This window comes from Esox lucius, chromosome 6 (genome assembly GCF_011004845.1).
Source record: "Esox lucius isolate fEsoLuc1 chromosome 6, fEsoLuc1.pri, whole genome shotgun sequence".
Lineage (NCBI taxonomy): Eukaryota > Metazoa > Chordata > Actinopteri > Esociformes > Esocidae > Esox > Esox lucius.
In genome coordinates this window covers 11,062,739-11,083,229 of record NC_047574.1, presented here as the reverse complement: position 1 = coordinate 11,083,229, position 20,491 = coordinate 11,062,739, and the positions used below count along the sequence as shown (strand labels likewise).

The window sequence follows — 20,491 nt, the reverse complement described above, 5'->3', positions numbered from 1 at the left end:
TCAGAAAATGCTTACTGACAGGATGGATTGACTAACCTTTTGGCTTCGGTTGACTGTTTGGTTCACAGTTTTTCCAGTTGACAGGTGCTACATTTCCAGCAATAACAGGAATATTTCCCAGTGTGTGTGTGTGTGTCATAGCTGTTATCAAGATGAACGCCTTCCTTTGTCCAGTGATGTCAGTGGATTGCAATGTTCTGTTAGCTACCTGGTGTGACTGTATCCCCCTAATGTTATGTGTGTTGGTGTGTGTGTGTGTGTGTGTCAGTTGGTCTGTGTCTGGGCGTGTGTATTAACAACGTCTCCTTCCCACAGGACATTGCATCTCAGAAGTTCTCCATGCCGTCTCCGGTTCGGACAGTCATTGCTGCTGACTTTGATAATGACAACGAGCTGGAAGTGTTCTTCAATAACATTGCTTACAGAGGCTCCTCATCCAACAGACTTTTCAGGTACAACACAGACTTGCTCTCAAAAACACACACTTGCACACTTTTATACACACATGCACATGTTTAGTTTTAAAACAGACTAATTTAATTTAGATGAAAATCTGAACCAGCATTAGTTCATTTCCAGTTGCTCGAACCTTTTCTGTGGACAGGAAGTAGTCATAATGACTCAGCGTTCCCAGATGTAACTTTTCCTTGAGATTTAATGTGTGTAAGAGAGTGTTGAGGCTTTTCTGCCCCCTATGTAATTATGCAGGATCTTTGTTTTGATATGGTGACCGACCCAACGTTCAAAAGCCAAAGGCTCCACTTTACCATAATAATATTTGAGTGGAAGTTTCGGGCATGAAACAGAATCCACTAAATTACCAGTTAATGTTTATCAGGCAGTGAAACACCCAGATTGAACCATTCTCCTCATTTAACTTAATTGATGAATCAATCAAAGTTGGGCTGGGACTCCAGCACTCTTAAAATCCTCTGCATCTAGTTGATAAGTCCAATGAAATTCGATACAAAAACACATCTGGGACTCAATGTCATTATGGATCGTTTTGACAGGTGGGGTATTTGCTGTTACTATGGAGACGAATGATTACTATAGGATGTGTAACTTATTGAACCAGGCCCTGCCAGGATAATCAGAACAAAGTTTCTGTGCTGTTTCATAACGTCCAACATTTTGGATGTGGATAGTGGATATGAAACTAATCCAAAGCTTGCTGGCTGGAAAACATCGGTGACATCACTGAGCTCTAATAGCCAACAGTCGTTCATCGAAAGTGACAGAGTTGCGTGTTGGCTGGACGGTTGGCTTTGAGTTGTGTGTTTTAGTGCCTAATGTTATGTTAGTCTGAGCCTGACTTGGAATTGACTACACTCGGACACACCTGTTGCGATAGCCTGGTAAGGAGTTATTATGGGGTGTCTTAACAGACATCTGGTTGCTATGACAGGGTGACCAGGAGAGAACACGGGGACCCCCAGATTGAGGAGCTGAACGTGGGGGAAGCTGCTGAGCCAGAGGGACGAGGAACAGGTGAGGGTGTGGCCGGTGAAAGGTGATAGGTGTGTGAGTATTTGGGATCGTAATGGCAGTGCCCTGGAATACACCCTTTGACAACAACCTGCTCGATAAATGAAAAACACATCTGTAATATAAAGCGTGATTCCTACTTCTTCCATAGGATGGCGCAAGAGGTCTGCACTTTGGGATTTGAAGCTAGACTTTCTCCAAGTGTGCAGATTGTTCATAGTGTGCTGTTTTTTTGTGTCCTCAGTCTCCTGTGTGCTTTATTAGCTAATTGTGTTATTTTCAAGTGTGTGTCTGCATGCTGTGGTCTGTCAGGGGCAGCAGTTACAGACTTTGACGGAGATGGTCGTCTGGACCTACTGGTTTCTCATGGAGAGAGTGCTGCCCAGCCCCTCTCCATCTACAAAGTCAACCAGGTAGCCTCTGGTGTGTGTGTGTGTGGGTGTGGGTGTGTGTGTGTGTGTGTGTATCTATATGCGGTACCAGTCAAAAGTTTGGACACAGTACCTGTTCACCCCTTTACACATCAAGAGTGCCTAAACACACATCTGTGTGTAAACCACGTGTGGGTTGATTTCTGTGTAAAGTTGGGATTTATCAACTTGAACCTTTGCTTGAGAATATTGATGAACACCTAGCCATGATAATGTGTATACACAGCAACAAGGGTGGAATAAGGGAACTGCTTCTGAAACGTAGACGAGTTTTATGTGGAAAAAGGATTTTCAAAAGCTCCCCTCCAAGGCCTCGGGGACGATACAGTACATGAGGTTCAGTACATAACCAAGAGTGATACATGCAAGAACAGTGTGCTGGTTTCTCTTGTCTTAAACTTGAAGAAATATTTTGTTGTTTTCCCAATGCACCTTGCGTCCAACGCTTCTTAACAGGGTACAACATTTCATGTCATTTCACCATATCAGTCCATAAAGTAGTCAGATGTTAATTAATACCAGCCTCATGTAAAACGGGTGTTTAATTATGAAAACAGACTGACAAAATGGGACATTTTATGTGAAGCTTATTCTCCTGTGTAAGATTTACCATGTGCTGCATATCAGAGGGCACGTTGTTGTTGGGGTAGTGTCTCGGCAGATCGCATTCTGCCAATTGTATTTCTTTTAAACATATTTTAGAGAGGCAAAATGTGATGGTAAATGCAACCCCCCCTCCCCCCGGGTTAGTGCAGCAGGCACTTTCAATAGAACTTTGTCAGTCTGGCATCTCACCCAGGATAAGTGGCTGCAAAACGAACAGGTTCATAAGTTTTCCATACACTGTTGACTATTTGCCATTCATGTGTTTCTAAAACGCTCTGAAGAATAATCCCATCCCAAGAATGGTACTGTGGACAGAACAGTCTTCAATTTGCAGGTAAAACGTGTAAAGACGCTGCAGAATATGAAGGCATCAGGTGGAACACTACGTTCATTCTTCAGGTCCATCATGATCCCACCATCTGAATAGGATGCATGAAGGAGCACATTCTTTGAAAAACGAGGCCCCGATGTCCCCATAAAGATATTCAAACCATGACAGCTGCTATATGTTTTTTATGCTGGTTCAATCCTAGGTTTAGAACGAAATGTATAATTAGGGGAAATATTAAACTGGTGGTTACTTTTTTGGTTTAACCATTACCTTTTATATGTAGGCTTAGGCATTAGCACTAGGTTAAGTTTAGCCATAAAGGTTAAGTTATTGAAGTTTTGCTTAGGTTAGCATTAGTGTTAGGGTTAGCGTTCTAATTTCTGGGTTCCCCTCAAGGAAAGAAAAACGTGTGTGTGTGTGTGTGTGTGCGCGTGCGTGGGCTCCCCCCAGGGCGCCAAGAACTCGTGGCTGCGTGTCATCCCTCGTACTCAATATGGGGCATACGCCCGCGGGGCTAAGGTGGTGGTCTACACCAAGAGAAGTGGCCCACACACACGTGTCATCGACGGAGGTTCTGGCTACCTCTGTGAGATGGAGCCTGTTGCACACTTTGGGCTTGGTATGTTTGACACACACACACAGACACGCGCGCATGGAATGCATTGACTTAATATTTCTTGCTGTTTGGAGGCCCCAGGGGGTAGCGCGGAGAAGGAGAAGTACATAAGGGAGAAGACCGGAGGTGGACGGGAGAGGGTATATCAGAGAAGGTGGTTGGGAGAAGGGGGGGAAAGAGGAGGTTGAGAGGAGAGGAGAGGGGAGATCAGAGAAGGTGGTTGGGAGAAGGGGGGGAAAGAGGAGGTTGAGAGGAGAGGAGAGGGGAGATCAGAGAAGGTGGTTGGGAGAAGGGGGGAAAGAGTTCCAAGCATAGACTGTATAAATAATGGACGACGCCCTTTTGCTCTTTTCCATTGGTGAAAAATGAAGCCACAAGTCCAAGTACAGTACAACCTTTGCTTGTTAAACCTAGACGATATGTTATAGCCTAACTTACATCATGTTTAACCTTAATTTAGAATAGGCCTAATACAAAAATAATTGGTAACTTCTAGCTAACGATCACCTGCTAGCTATTAACATGGCTATTAACGAGGCTTGTTGTCTTTTAGCTAACGTTACCTAGCCCATTACATTTATTTACAAATTAAATAGATTATAAATTTAACTTACCGAAAAAAATTCAAAGATCGATTGGAAATGCCAGATCGGTTAGCACAATGTACTGCAGAACAACCCATTATGTCCGTGTGAAATTTTATCAATTATAGAAATTTAGAGATTAAATGTAAAGTTCCAATCTCCTCAGTCCTCCGAAGATTCAGTGGCTCCTCGGCTCAGATAGCTGTCAATCACAGCTGTGAATCACGACGTCACACCACCGTTTTTAGAGCATTAAATAACTAACTAAAAACAAACTTATTTTAAAAACAAACTCTTGAATTTACATTAGCGTGATACAAACTACAGTAAATGACAGAAACCAGCTTCGGAAAAAAGATATTTGAAGGGTAATTTAATTGTTTAGTTGGTCTCGCGTCCCATTGAATAACATGGGGAGGGCGGGGTTTATGACCTATACTGGGACCACTCACCAGGGGGCGATCGAGACGTTTTGGCTTCACTTTTCAGGGCTTGTGCGGCACGCTTGGTTCCAAGGTGTTCCGCTGCTATATTATTGTGCTGGGGGATATGAGGGATTTACTACTAACTTTTCTGTTTCCTCCAGTTTTAAATTTTAGAAGGAGATGAGGTCCTGGTCCACACCTGCGGATTACCTGGTTTGGGGGGCCCGTTGCTGTCCCTGTCCTTGTCCACCTGGTCATACTTCTGACCTAGTCTAAATTCAAAAAGACTCTGGATTTAGCCCAGAGAAATGTATTTATTATTCCAATTGGACTCTTAATATCTCACCCGGCACAGCCAGAAGAGGACTGGTCACCCCTCTGAGCCTGGGTCCTCTCTAGGTTTCTTCCTAAAATTCGACCTTAGGGAGTTTTTCCTAGCCACTGAAATTCAACACTACTGTTGTTTGCTCCTTGGGGTTTAAGGCCGGGTGTCTCTGTAAAGCACTTTGTGACAACTGCTGTTGTAAAAAGGGCTTTATAAATACATTTGATTGATTGAAAGAGGAGGTTGAGAGGAGAGGAGAGGGGAGATCAGAGAAGGTGGTTGGGAGAAGGGGGGAAAGAGGAGGTTGAGAGGAGAGGAGAGGGGGGATCAGAGAAGGTGGTTGGGAGAGGGGAGGAAAGAGGAGGTTGAGAGGAGAGGAGAGGGGAGATCAGAGAAGGTGGTTGGGAGAGGGGAGGAAAGAGGAGGTTGAGAGGAGAGGAGAGAACAGTTCAGAGTCCATCTGGCCAAAACGGTGCTTTTTTGCCTGCACAGACACTAACACCAGTGTGTGGCATGAGTCGAGTGGTGTCTGGGATATGTGTGATCTTGTGCTATCCTGGCAACGACCTAAAAACCCAGGCCAGTGTAGTAAATCAACGAGAATTTGACCTTGGGCGACATTATGCTGGTCCCTACAAGGACCAAGTTACAATGGGTTGGGAATAGTGGTTGGGGGTTATGTTTAGGGTTAAGGTTAGGATTTTGAGTTGGGTTAGGAAAATTGTGATTTTAAATGTCATGTTAAAGTGTTCCCTCAATAAAAGGGCCAACATTGAATGTTTGTGTTTGGATGGGGAATCATCAAGGATCTGTTAAAGTAATACATGTCATATTGAATCAAGCCGGTCAGCCTTCCAGAAAGTTCCTGTTTGTTTCTAAATGAAACGTTCTAGGAAAGGAATGCAGATTTAAGTCTATAATCCACCTGTTTGAGTTAATTTTTGAGGGTAATATTGAGATGTTATGAAAACAATGCTACAAAAACATTATTGGGATGTTATGGGAACACAGTGACAAATATTGTAGGGACGTTCTGGTAATGTCCAGTATCTCTTGCTTGCCTCTTTAGGTAAGGACACAGCCACCAATGTGGAGGTGTACTGGCCAGATGGAAAGTCAATCGCCAGGCCTCTGGAAGCCAGTGAGATCAACACAGTCCTGGAGATCCTCTATCCCACCGGAGAGGAAGAGGAAGAGACCCCGGAGATCGAGATAGAAGTAACGTCCCTGCTACTGTATCTATTTACGTCTCTCTTCCTCTCTCTCCCTTTATCCCGATCTGTCCGTTCCTCTCGGCCAGTGGTTAGAAGGCCTCATAAGATGTTATGGCTTCTCTTTTTCAATGAGGCCAGTGCTGAAGATTGTTCCTCTCTTACAGTGTGGGAACGGGTTTGCTCTGAATGAACACGGCCGGTGCACAGGTACGTCGAGTCCCGCTATACCATGTCGTTAGCGGTGCCTGTCTCGGTGTGCCGTGCCCTGACCTACCTCATTCTGCCGTGCACGTCTTTCCTCCCCACGCTCCTCTTGCTCTTCGTCCAGATAAGGATGAGTGCGCCCAGTTCCCCTCCGTGTGTCCGCCCGACCGTCCTGTGTGCACCAACACCTACGGCAGCTACAAGTGTCGGGCCAATAAGAGGTGCAGCCAGGGCTATGAACCCAATGACGACGGGTCGGCCTGCGTGGGTGAGTGGGCTCGTCCTGGCCCTGCTTTTGGCCATCGTCACGCTGCATCACGCCAGCTGAACGGGCCCAAACGGGTCTGGTACCAGAATCCGTGGCCGAGGATATACAGCAGATTAACCTGTGCAAGAATTACCCCCCACCCCCACACACCATCACTGTGGCAGCCTTACTACCTATTACAGGTTTTGCAAATTTTTATTTATGGCTGTGGTTTATGGCTGTGGTTAACCTTTTCTCCACTCTCCATTTCCTGTTACTCTCTGCAGCACAGATCGCTTACTTTGGGGGAACCCGCTCTTCTGGGGCACGGCGATTGGCCGGCCTCTCTGTCTGGCCTCTGTCTCTACTGCCTGTCCTCTCCTCCCACCTGCAGACCAGACCGCTGTAACTGCTACACACCTGGGGACACACCCCTTCCTCTTTGCTCTAATTCTGTCTCTCTGTCCGCCACTGGATCCTCGAGAGAAAGGAGTAAGGGGGATTGAAACCTACTCAAATCATGTCTCTTCTCTCTCCCTTCCTATCTAAAATTAACTGATCGTAGGAGTCCCGCTCTTCCGTCTTAAAACGATCTTTGCATAGTCGATTTTCCTTTTCACTCGTCTCATGCATTACAGATCACAGACCTTCTCTTCCTCCTTCACTTGTTCATGCACTCTGCTGTTTCTCAACTCTTATCTCCTAGCCCCCTCTGAACGGAGTAATAAGGGATACACACAAACAATCTCAGAACACACACACATAGGGATGGCTATGCGAGGGGTGACCGTTACCGTTCTTCTGGCAGCAGGATATTGTGCTAGCAGCGCTAACTGAGAATTTCTTTTTCAAAATAAAAGCCATCATTGAAATATATAAAGTTATATATCTGTTCTTTTTTTACAGACTAGATTGGCAACTATATTGCCTTATTCATTTCAATTATGGCTTTTATTGTGATAAAGAAAATCTGAGTGCTGGCAGCATTATATCCTGCTGCTAAAATAACACTAATGGAGCCTTGTTTGGCTATCACTATACACACACACACACACACTGTACATACACTCTCTCACACACAGGGAGCATGCTGCTGGGAAACTTAAAGACAAACTGCAGAGTGTTTCACACGTGCTCAGCAGGATTAGTGTGACTGTGTAACACACTATTCCTACTAGAATGCACCACCAGGTGTAACCCAAAATGGGTTCATAATGGTCTGACTCTTTGGCCATAACAGACCAAGCTGGGGTCCATAAATAACCACGCTAAACAACAGGGCACTCAATATTTAAAAAAATGTCAGGTAATATCTCAATTTCTTTGTTTTAAAACAAGTTTTTGGGCCTGTTGTACAACTCAGTTTGACCTCATGGAAAAGCTCTAGTCCAATGTCTGCATTATTTGATATATAAAGGACATGATCATGTTTTCTGCCAGGATTGAATGATTCTTGAAAGACCATAATCATGACAATGTATCACAAAACCAGTACATATATCATCAGTACATAGCACAAAGTCATACCAAAACCTTCAATGTCCAACAGTGTTCTTCATGTCTGCCTCTGGGGGCTTTTGTTCTGTCCAGGCACTAAGACCAGATTCAAACTAATCAATGGTTTGATGATTAGTTGAATTTTGAGCATTAATGCTGTGCTAGATCAAAAGTCCTGTCCAACATGTAGACCACACCAGGACCTGTGTAGAAGAACACTGAACGACGATTACAGTACCTCAACTCTGGAATACCACCTGTTGCATTGCCTCCTTACTGTAAATAAACAAAAGATAATGTAAAAATGATACACTGTTGTTTAACCTGTTTTCAAGTAAATTGCATTGCTTGTCATGTATCCAATGTCAAATAAAGATATCATTATTATATAAAAGTAATGTACCAGGTGATTTAAAAAGGCAGATCCATCTTACTATGAAGCTGTAGCTGTGTGATTAAAGCCAGGATTCTGTGCTACCTCATTCTACATGCAAATCTCCTACTGCACCGCCATCACTGAGGCCCCTAACCGAAAGATTTTAGGAACTCCGTCTGGGTGTCAACATAGTGTTGAGAGGTAAACATTTTGAATACTGTGTATAATGGATAGTGCAACAGCAGTCGTCCTTTTAATGTCACTCAAACAGATACCATGGAAATGGTATTCCTGCTCACTTCCTAAACCTTCACCAATATCACCGATTTCTATTTTATTTAACCAGGCAAGTCAATTCATTTTTTTTTAGCACTAAAGTGCATAGAGACTCTTAACACTGGAGACCCCATGGATGTGTCCTCCGCCCTCCGCTCAATCCATGGTTGCTCATGACTGCTCTGCACCAAGTCCTTCATTACATTTGCAGATAACACCACGAAGGAGTCGGCCTAACGGGAGGAGCTATGCAAACTGTGGATTGTTGATTTAAGGGAACAGAGGCCCAATCCACATCAACAGGGCTGCAATAGAGAGAGTCAGAAGTTTGAAGTTTCTTTGTGTCCACATAACCAAAGACTTGTCACAGGGGTTAATGAGTTTCTTCCTTTAAAACCACATGATCTATGTTTAGGCAATGCTCAGAAGCAGAAAAGCCTGTGGTGAGACAAACAGCACCAGAATGGAAAGCAGATTGCTTTCAAGAGATAAAACAGTAAAAATCCAGAAACCGAGCCAGTTACTTATTGATAGGTTTTACCAACCACGTAGTGTGAGAAACTGCCCAGTGGGGCAGGGGGACAAGGCGAGAGTGACAGGGCAAGTCAAATTGGAAGAGCTTGGAGATAATAAAATGTTGCATGGGCAAGGAGGCCAGGCCGACTCAAGACAGAATCAATTATCACGGTGATGAAAGCTCTGTCATATGCTCCTTGTCAGTAATAACCACACCATCAACGTTAAGGGACATTGGCAGCTGTGAGGAGGTTCTATTCTCCAGGTCTTTCACAATTTTCCAGAACTTCTTATGGTTCGACCCACAGAAAGAGAACTTCTGCTGAAATAATTAACTTTGGCATTTCGGGTTGCCTGAGTGCATTTATTATTAGCCTAAATGTCAACTAGTCATTCTGAAGAACTGATGTGCCGAGCGTTTTTGCCAAATTATGTTCTTAAAATTTTAAAGGGGCACTGTGCAGAATCCTGCCTCTTACGTTTACAAGACGACTTTTAAGGGGAAATAGCAAAGAATACAGTTTTGAGTTCATACGTTTCTTAACTGTTAGACTATGCACGCAACTCTCTTACTCAGGGAGAGCACGGTCAAGAAACAGCGCGAGTGCAGCTACGTCTGGTTATATTGCACTCCCACCACTAATGCGATTTGATAAAACTTTATGAAATAACAATTATCCATGTGAGAAACAGTTGTATTTTCACAGTCAAAAGATAACATTGGGAAACCTTCATCGATGGTGATGCATACTGTAACATACACATTTTATTTTCCTTTTCTAAAAGCTCCTCCAGAGACTCATTGGCTTGTGCTGTGAGGCCATCAGAAGTTTTAAAAAAAACGAACAAAGTGAAAATGTGTTTAAATTGTCATCAACCTATACTGTATGTAAGTACAATGCACTAAGTGGGTTCAGAGTTGTTCTTAGGCACCGGGCTTTGAGGAGTGTGGTCACGTGAACATCCAGACAATGTAACCAATTGCTGTTAATACCATTCCAGTGTTTCTCCCCATTCCAAGTTTCCAATCCCCCTAAAAGTATCTCTTCCTTTCCCCATGGGGATGCTTCAGAATTATACATGCAGTAGACAGTCTGGCTCCCTGGATATCTGTGAACTTCCTGTTGATGGGGCACAAGAAAAGGTTTGAACTGAGAGTGCGGTCTGACCATAGTGACCATAGTACACTTCTGGACTCTTGAACTGCTACAACATCTATTACTACAGTATTATTGAATCTTGCTATGTTCACACTTTACTAAAAAGTTGAATATCTTTCACTGCGGAGTTGTACAGTATAGTTCTGTAAACATAACCTGTAGCATCAAGCAGCTGTAATGCCAACAAGAAAGGATTTTAATAAGGAAGTAAGAAATGACCACAAGCCCATTAGCTAGTTAACCAAAGGCCGTTACCAAAGGCTTTGTACAAAACAATGAAATTGCATAAGCTGTTCGATGCATCTATCAGATATTTTTGTGGTTGGTGTAAAAGTACATTTTAAATGATATATTAATTGTATGAAGGGTAAGACAATGTATTCCTCACACCTTGATTGAGTAAAGGTTTTTGTTGTGTATTGTTCTGATTTGGTTCCAAATCATGGTAATATTTTGGAGAGAGGAGAAAATATTTTTTTCAGTTCTATGTGGCAGAATATTTTCCGATGATTATAATTAAACTCTGCCAAAAACGAGAGTTCCAGCCATAAGCATAGAGAATGGAAGGTGAACACCATAACCACTTTTACCCACTTGCATATGGGGATGAGATTTGGGAAAATATGAAAAACATCCGATCTATCATCATGCAACAGTTGTGGGTAGCAAAGTACATATTTTTTAAGATTCAGTTTACTGCAGACATTTGAAAATTAGGCAAAATCATCATTATAATGTCACCTGTATGCTGTATATTACAGCTGGCTAAACATGATTGAGTAGCACAATGCACAATGCTAGCACATTCATAAATCTTGTGTCAGATAGATTTATAGCTATTCTGGCTAGTTAGCTACATTGGCTAGCTTTCTGTGAGATACAGAAATATGTTGTTATAGGTTAATTTTAGGTGTCTAGTGATATAATATATGAAAAGCTAGTACATTTTGCTAAACTACTCCTGATCTGCATTTCCAGTACAGTTCACCAGCTGACTGTCATCCTGGTCTTTCCACAACCTTCATCCAACTTTATTTTGGCTGGCCAATGTTGTTGTTTTTTTTTGCAGATTGTTTACTGTCTAATATTAAGTGCCTACAGCATAGCTAGGTCTTGTTGAATCTTTTTTTTTTGTGGCCATAACTGTCTGTGGTCTTGGGATAGGCAAGTGGCCATCTCTCATTTTGCGGCCAAAGAGTCTGAGGTTTTCATGTAATCTTTAAAACATTAATGCTATGGTCTTTGCAACTTTATTAATGCTATTTGATTTATTTTGTTGACAAAGGCATGCATATTGCGCCTCTAAGGTGACATTATTTTTAATTAATGTTGTTTGACAATAAGCAGTAAAGCAATAAGTTGCAATGCCAATACAAGATGATAGATTTATGTTTCCCCAGCCTAAATGACAGCTACATGGCAGAACAGAGAACACATAGCTGAGACATGAGCTGTATTCCGCTTGGGTGTTGTGGTTATTTATAAAAAGGACATTAAATATCCCTCACATCAATTAACTGTCAAGAAATGAAGCAACCAACCAAAAACTCGACATTGATCCTTTATTCTTTCATATCATGTTCATGTCGTTCTTGGTTAATATCACAACTGGGGATTAATTCTTTACATAGCTTTAGCAGGAGTGCTCTCCAGAGTAATGTATGTGGTCTGTATGTTTTTTTTAAGTGTGTGTGTGTGTGTGTGTGTGTGTGTGTTAGCCGTGGTCTCCCTACTCTCATGTTGAGGCAAGGGTGTCTGTTGTCCCAAATGACTAAATTCCCATGTCTAGCATCTTGCTCTGTTATTGATAGACAACTAAGACAGCCCCATGTTAACTTCGCTTTAGTAACAACTCCATGGTCACATCTCAGTAGGAATCTTTCCTTGTTAATGACATTTACTGTCATAATAAGAATGATGCCATCTGTAAAGCAAACAGAAAACAACGAGACCACCTAATGGGATTTGACAGAAGTCTGGAATTTCTGGAAACATGATGCTAGCGTTGGATTTGTAATAAACGTTCAAGGCGGGACTCTCCCCGGATACCAAATGGTGGGGAGCCATAGGAATGTTACTTCCCATTCACTAAAAGTGTTCAGTTATGGAACGTTCAATTTGGCAATATTCTGTGGGAAAACTCTAAGGGGAGGTGGCGTCAGTTCTAGGGAATGTGAAAGGGTGATTTGGTCTCAGGGTCATCAAGTGAAGGTCTTTTATCTTTTTTGCTGTTGAATATATCGTTTCTTTATTCAGTGACAAAAAAATAAACTAAGTTAGAGGCTAGATCCACATGCACACATGACACAGGACACAAGTCCCATTTCTGCAAGTCTCAAGTCTTAACCTTCAAGTCTCAAGTCAAGTCCCATGTAATAATGGGCAAGTCCTAAATTCCCAAGTATGTTTTCATCGTAACGTGAAGGCTATGTAAGAATGTTAAAAACAAAACAAAAATGCCTGGGACATTGCATGCAAGTAATATCGAGAATATTACCAGAAATAATGAGCCCAAGAAATGACAGTAAGGTCTATCTATACAGCATATGTGTTTATTGACTACTATGGCCACTTTATGTCCATAGTTTCTAGGAATGCCATTTTAAATAGTTTGTTTTATGCCCATGTACAATAGCTAGCCATAGCCATGCTAGGACACAGCTAGCCTAAGCTGTGAGCGCATGTTTGGCACATGTCCAATTGTTCCAAAGAGAAAGAGTCTTTAGCGAAGAGGTGGTGCGGAAAATATATATTTTAGACATACTGAATTAAATGAATGTGAATGTAAAAGCGGATTTTCTTTTGAATATATTTTACCTAACATTGTCATTGTCAGAAACAGAACCATATCACCCATGGCATCTCTGCACTGGCTTCACGATAGAATTCACAACCCTCCTATTGACCCACAAGTCTATCAACTAGTGTATGCAGTTCCTCTTTATATCTCAAGGAAATGCTGAGCTCCACCCGCAACCTCAGGTCAAGTGATAGCCTGCTCCTCCACATCCCCACAGGCTCCAGGCTCATTTAAAACAGGCCTAAAGAAATGTTTATTACAAAGGTCCTTACATGTTTCTTTGTCTTTTTTATTCACTCATTTAATGCACTGAGATTATTCTAAACAATAAGAAGTGCTACACAAATGAAATACATTAGCATTATAATCTGTATAACATGCAGGCGTCTTACATGTGAAAAATACATGGACAAGACAATGCTCTTACCTCTGCACGAATGGGTGAAACTATTTTGTAAGAAGTTGACGTTATGCGTTCATTCGTTCCTCACATTTTTGACAGGAAGGCAGCAGCACCATGTCCTTATTTATTGTACATTAATCTCCACTCTCAGCAGGAGGACATAACATGTGTGTGTGTGTGTTTTCATTCGAGCATGCATATTTATGTGATATTGGGCTGCCTTGTGTGTTTGTTATGTTTAAATGCAACATTACATTGCTACGGCTGTGCTATAAACTTTTGAAGTGCTTTGCGGGAGTGAAGGTGAGGAATGACTGGGTTTAGAGAGGAACGAGTAGGGTCTGAGCAAGACTCTGTGCCCTCCTGTCTGTTCAGACTGAATGAACTGTAGCCCACGGCTCACGCTATTAACTCCCATGTTTATCCAGGTGCCAGTCTCTTTCCCATGCTCTTCTGTCCTCCTCAAGACATTATTCCGTGCTACATTCTCCCCTCCCACCTAAAAGAGGTGTAATGGAGTCACTGACCTCTCAGACCTGCTCTCTGTGAAAGTGGAAAACCTTTATGATGCGTTTACTGTATATGTATGTGGACAATAAAATATCATGTTTGGTTACTAGGTGTTAGTGTGTCTCAGACATGCGTGTGAACAGGCCTGCATGCTTCGTAGAAGTGTGTCTTTGCCCATGTGTGTGTGTTTCCTTTCATGTGTGTGACCAGTAAAAGGTTATGTTATGGTTACTGTAGGTGTGACTGTGTGATCTGAACTGTTGACCATAAAGACATTACTTAACTTTCCCAAACCCTCTGCTCTCTCACGACGATGAAATGAATAAGGCACATTCAACCAGCAGGCCATCTGGGCAGTGCTGGCAGCAGACTGACACAGTGGAAAGTCATGGCCTTTATCCCAAATTGCACCCTGGTCCATATAGAAACACATCATTTTTTTCAAAGGTAGATCACTGTGAAGGGGGAATAGGGTGCAATTTGGGATATAACTATGAAATTTTGGAAACTCAACCACAAAGCTTTAAATGTCAATCATCAGTGGTAGGTGTGATGGAAATGCCTGCATTAGATCAGTCAATCTTTTTCTTATGTATTTTGTTATGTGTTACTCAGTTATAAGCAGTTAAGGCAATCTGGTTGTAGGGGTCATAGTTGAGACTTAGTCTTTCCCAAAATTAAAAAAATTACATTTTGCAACTAGTATTATTTTTTCGGTCCCTCAAAAGGTGGTATTTTCTAGACGGTTGATGTTAGCTGTGTAAGAGCTATATCCATGATATATGTCAGCTGGGAAGTAAGGTCAATTTTTGTCCACAGCCAATAACAATCATACAGGGCCACACACTGAGAGAAATACACTGGCAATCTTAGATGCCATCCATCCTAACAGTGGAGGCATTTAGGGTAGTGGAATATAATTCCCTCTGAAACAGTCTCACAGTGTAATCATATAAACTTTCTTTGCTGTAGTAGCTCTACCTTTACTTTCTGGGAGGAAAAGTCCTCACAAAACTGTTTTTATTGAACTTTAGTCAAATGGATGTTTTTTTCAAAAAAACTATTCACTCGAATAGGTAAGTCCAAATGTTTCACTGGTACTGTATAGATTTACCTGTATACATATATTTATACAGTACATGCATGGATATATATATACACAGTACACAGACGGGAAAACAAATTACACCACCTGGAAAGTTGTCACTTTTTTAGAAATATTTTAGCATCAAGTTTGAGGGCTTTCTTGCATGCATGGCCCGCTTCATCAAGTCCCCCCCACAGCATTCCAATAGGATTGAGATCTGGGATCTGACTTCCAAATTCCGTTGTTGCTTTGCTTGTGTATTTTGGATCATTGTCCTGTTGCGGGATCCATATTTGGTTGAGCTTTTTGACAGCTGTCCTCAAATTCTCCTCAAGAATGGAATTCACGGTTGACTCAGTGATGGCAAGTTGGCCAGGTCCTCAGGCATGAGTGCCATGATGCCACCACCTCCATGCTTGACTGCTGATACCGACGTTGTTCTGTTCAATGGCAGAATAACATTTTTGTCAAACACAGTGTCTAGTATTGAGGCCAAACAACTCCACCTTTGACTCATCTGCCCAGAGCACATTGTTCCCAGAGTTATTGTCAATACCCAGGAGTCGTGTGGCAAATCTTAGTTGTTTTCATATTATTTTTGATGGCAAAGGCTTCTTCCTTACTATGTGGGCTGGGGTTTGTGCAGTCTTTTTCTGACAGTTGACTCATGCACTTCAACACTGATGGTGGCAAGAGAGGCCTCCGGATCCCTTGATGTTACTGAGGTTCTTTGGGATTCCTATGATAATATTTCGTTCAGGTCTTTGGCTGAATTTGGTGGAACAATTGTCCTTTGTAGATTGCCAGTGCTGGAATTTTCTTTTTGTGGATGACCCATCAGACAGTGGAATGATATACTTTGTAAGGGCCTCTAATAGGTATTTAGATTTTGGCCTGATATCCTACCACACATGGTGAACCCAATTGTAATTAAAGGTAGGGGTATACTAATTTAATGTGATGGTATGACCATTTGTGTAAATTGTAAAAAATAAAATTGACCTTTATCAATAAATGTGGTTGGGATTTATCTCGCAGATCTATGCATTGCATGCTTTTGGTGTGTAAAGCCTTCCTGCTTAAATTACTCCGCACCTGCCTCATCTGTGGCCCTACAGAGACACAGGCTATATGCCTCTGGGATAATTATAAGGATCCCTGTGATCTCATCTCAATAAATCTACATTCATCTACTCTTAATTTGTGTTATACGCAACTCCCTCTGTGTCAGTGATATACACTCCACAATGTTTTCAGTGACTATGACACAAAAAAATCTGCTGGTGTAGCCTGTTCCGCGTTGCATTGAAGGAGACCACAAATTGCTATTTCATCAGGGTAAGTAAAACAGTCTTAACAAAGTTGCTTGTTAGATCAGTTTTCATCGCAGGATATTGGCGGCTTTCCTTACCAATTATGTTTTCTTATAGAACTGATTTCTTTGATAATGTTTTGGATTTGAATGTGTTTTGGTCGTGCAGTATTCTATGTTTTAATTATTTTGTATATCATTGAAACCCTAGGTTGTTGCTTTAAAATAAGAATATCGTCTCAGTCAACTCTCCTGGTGAAAAAGTAAAAAGTAAAAGAAAGAGTAAAATACTGGGTTCAGGAGCTAAGTTGCTCAGAGGAAATATCCCTCCTTGTATAAATACAAACACACAGGTTTATGTGGCAGTAAAGCAGAAACCAGCATGTCAGAGGGAGCATACACACATTGATGTGATGTGGTGCGTGTCTCTCTATTGCTTCAGACAGAAGTTTAGGTGAGCTTGGCCAAATACTAATAAAGCACGCTCTGTTCAGGAGATGGAAACAGAAAAAAAGAAATGTCCTTTTGTTAACAACTTTCTGAAAACATTGCTTGTGGTACATTATGCTGGAGCCAAGCAGTTAATTAGAAAGAAGAGAAGAGAGATGCTGGAGTATGAAAGACAGAAAGGGAAAACAGAAAGGGAACATGACTGGGCAGAAGGAGAAAGGGATAAAGAGAAAGAAAGAGAGAGAGACCTTTTAGCCAGAGAACAAACCCCCTCTGTGAAAGAGTAAGAGCTTTGGAAACTATAACCACAACAGCAGAACTGACCTTTAAAGCCGGGATGGGGAGAGAGAACCGGAGGGGAGAGAGAACCGGAGGGGAGGGAGGTTTGAGGGAGGTAAGAAAGGAAGAAAGGAAGAAGGAAAGAAGGAAAGTGAGCATAAAAGCTGACCTTTTTCACAGGTGTTATTAGCTTACTGTTCTATCTCCTTTGAACTCGTCGACTCCCTTTGAGGTGTTGGCCTTAAAACAGCTATTGTATCTTTCATATCCTTATCTTTCCTTGCTGTATATTAGTGGGCCATGACTGATCAGAGCTCCTCATACAAACCAACACCCCTCCAAACACGTACAACTAAAATGACCTCAGTGGCGCTGTTATCACGCGTTTTGTAAGATGAAAGTGAGTCAAAATTACTTTTCAAGTGTGCATCTCTGTGTGTGTGTGTGTGTGTGTGGGTGTGTGTCAACGTCAGGCCCTTAGAATGACTTATCTTGAACCACGACAGTGCATAACTTCATCACAAAGAGAGACGGACTTGTCAGATCTTGTCACATCTGTGGTCTGCAATCATGATTTGGCCCCAGATTGGAGCAGTTCGACTGTGAATGTCATAGCGCAGATATGTGTGTGTGTGTGTGTAAAGTATGTGGGTGTGTGTTACTATTTATGTGTGTGTGTGTGTGTGTATGTGTGTGTGTGAACACCCCAGACAAGGTAATGGTCCAAGTATCCTTGAATATCAATCTATCCGTCTTCACCATCTCACAAAGCCAAGATTACAATATGAGCCCTTAAGTGCTGAGCAGGTTACCCTAATTGAACTCTGGAAAGACAGTTGTTACATACATGATAAATTCCGACGGAGGAGCTACTGTAGAGCAAGACAAAAAAAGAAACAAATGAAACCACGGCATTACTGTGCATGAAAAGCATTGGCTTTTATATCATATATTTTATGAAGATCACATTTTGTGACAGCAAAAGGAAGAAACATTCACTTTTATGAGGAGAGAGGGAGAGTTATATAATTCAATATTGCTTTTACAGTTGCTTTTTGCTAAATTGCTTTTATATCTACAGTGGGGAGAACAAGTATTTGATACACTGACGATTTTGCAGGTTTTCCTACTTACAAAGCATGTAGAGGTCTGTCATTTGTATCATAGGTACACTTCAACTGTGAGACACGGAATCTAAAACGAAAATCAAGAAAATCACATTGTATGATTTTTAAATAATGAATTTGCATTTTATTGCATGACATAAGTAGTTGATCACTTACCAATCAGTAAGAATCCGTCTCTCACAGACCTGTTAGTTTTTCTTTAAGAAGCCCTCCTGTTCTCCACTCATTACCTGTATTAACTGCACCTGTTTGAACTCGTTACCTGTATAAAAGACACCTGTCCACACACTCAAACAGATTCCAACCTCTCCACAATGTCCAAAACCAGAAAGCTGTCTAAGGACATCAGGGATAAAATGTAGACCTGCACAAGGCTGGGATGGGCTAAAGGACAATAGGCAAGAAGCTTGGTGAGAAGGCAACAACTGTTGGCGCAATTATAAAAAAATGGAAGAAGTTCCAAGATTACGGTCAATCTCCCTTGGTCTGGGGTTCCATGCAAGATCTCACCTCGTGGGGCATCAATGATCATGAGGAAGGTGAGGGATCAGCCTAGAACTACATGGTAGGACCTGGTCAATGACCTGAAGAGAGCTGGGACCACAGTCTCAAAGAAAACCATTAGTAACACACTACGCCGTGATGGATTAAAATCCTGCAGCGCACGCAAGGTCCCCCTGCTCAAGCCAGCGCATGTCCAGGCCCGTCTGAAGTTTGCCAATGACCATCTAGATGATCCAGAGGAGGAATGGGAGAAGGTCATGTGGTCTGAAGAGACAAAAACAGAGCCTTTTGGTCTAAACTCCACTCGCCGTGTTTGGAGGAAGAAGAAGGATGAGTACAACCCCAAGAACACCAACCCCACAGTGAAGCATGGAGGTGGAAACATCATTCTTTGGGGATGCTTTTCTGCAAAGGGGACAGGACGACTGTATTGAGGGGAGGATGGATGGGGCCATGTATCGCGGGATCTTGGCCAACTTCCCTCAGTAAGAGCATTGAAGATGGGTCGTGGCTGGGTCTTCCAGCATGACAACGACCCGTAACACACAGCCAGGGCAACTAAGGAGTGGCTCTGTAAGAAGCATCTCAAGGTCCTGGAGTGGCCTAGCCAGTTACCAGCCTCAGAAATTCACAATTAAATGCATCTCAGATTGCAGCCAAAATAAATACTTCGCACATTTCAAGTAACAGACACATCAACTGTTTAGAGGAGACTGCGTTAATCAGGCCTTTATGGTCGAAATGCTACAAAGAAACCACTACTGAAAGACACCAATAAGAAGTGGCTTGCTTGAGCCAAGAAACACGAGAAATGGTTCGATTTTTCCAAATTTGAGATATTTAGTTCTAACTGGTGTGTCTTTGTGACACACAGAGCGGGTGAACAGATGATCACTGCATGTTTGATTCCCACTGTGAAGCATGGAGGAGGAGGTGTTATTGTGTGGAGGGTGATTTGTTGTCTGTGATGTATTTAGAAGGTACACTCAACCAGTATGGCTACTTCAGCATTCTGCAGCGAAATGCCATCCCATCTGGTCATCTGGTTTGACTACCATTTCTTTTCAAGAGGACAATGACCCAAGCACACTTCCAAGGTGTGTAAGGGCTATTTGACCTAGGAGAGTGATGGTGCTATGTCAGATGACCTAGCCTCCACAATCACCCAACCTCAACCCGATTGAGATGGTTTGGGATTACAGTAGTTGGATCCCAGGGGGAAGGAAAAGCAGCCAACACTATGAGAATGCCAAAACTATGCATTGGAGTCATTGAGGCAAAAGATTGACATTTTCTTTATAAAAATTTATTTTGATTAAACACATGGAATCAGGTACTAACACTTTTTTGGTTAGTACCTGATTTCATGTGTTACTTCATTGTTTTTGATGTCTTTACAATTATTCAACGATGTGGAAAATAGTGAAACTAAAGAAATACCCTTGAATGAGTGTCCAAACTTTTGATTGGTACTCTAGTCTATATTATATACAGTGATACTTTTTTCTTTACACCATTTCTCATGTCCCTAAAGGAAATATAATATGAATTTCAGAGAAAGGTTTGAGACGTTGAGAAAGTTGTGTCTAATGTAAAATTACAGTAAAATATAAATGTGATTATTAGTAATACTTTTGTAATATAAACTTTTTTTTCCTTTCAAATTTTCAAATTGCAAATGTTTTTTTGAGAGGTTTAGAGAAGGAGCAAAAGTAAGAACGGT

General features: G+C 41.9%; 1 protein-coding gene across 2 annotated transcripts in view; it reads left to right on the top strand.

Moving 5' to 3' along the window:
* crtac1b (cartilage acidic protein 1b) overlaps nt 1-7,330 on the top strand; it is a 34,671-nt gene extending 27,341 nt beyond the window's left edge. Inside the window, exons 8-15 of one of the 2 annotated variants that reach the window (XM_010889043.4) lie at nt 316-452; nt 1,409-1,491; nt 1,801-1,901; nt 3,307-3,475; nt 5,876-6,024; nt 6,185-6,227; nt 6,349-6,492; nt 6,759-6,984. In XM_010889043.4, the coding sequence (XP_010887345.2) occupies nt 316-452; nt 1,409-1,491; nt 1,801-1,901; nt 3,307-3,475; nt 5,876-6,024; nt 6,185-6,227; nt 6,349-6,492; nt 6,759-6,880 (948 nt within the window). In that variant the 3' untranslated portion in view covers nt 6,881-6,984. Of the gene's footprint in view, nt 1-315; nt 453-1,408; nt 1,492-1,800; nt 1,902-3,306; nt 3,476-5,875; nt 6,025-6,184; nt 6,228-6,348 lie in introns of both variants that reach the window. The other variant, XM_020047084.3, reaches the window with a different exon arrangement.
* Nucleotides 7,331-20,491: the final 13,161 nt, after the last annotated feature.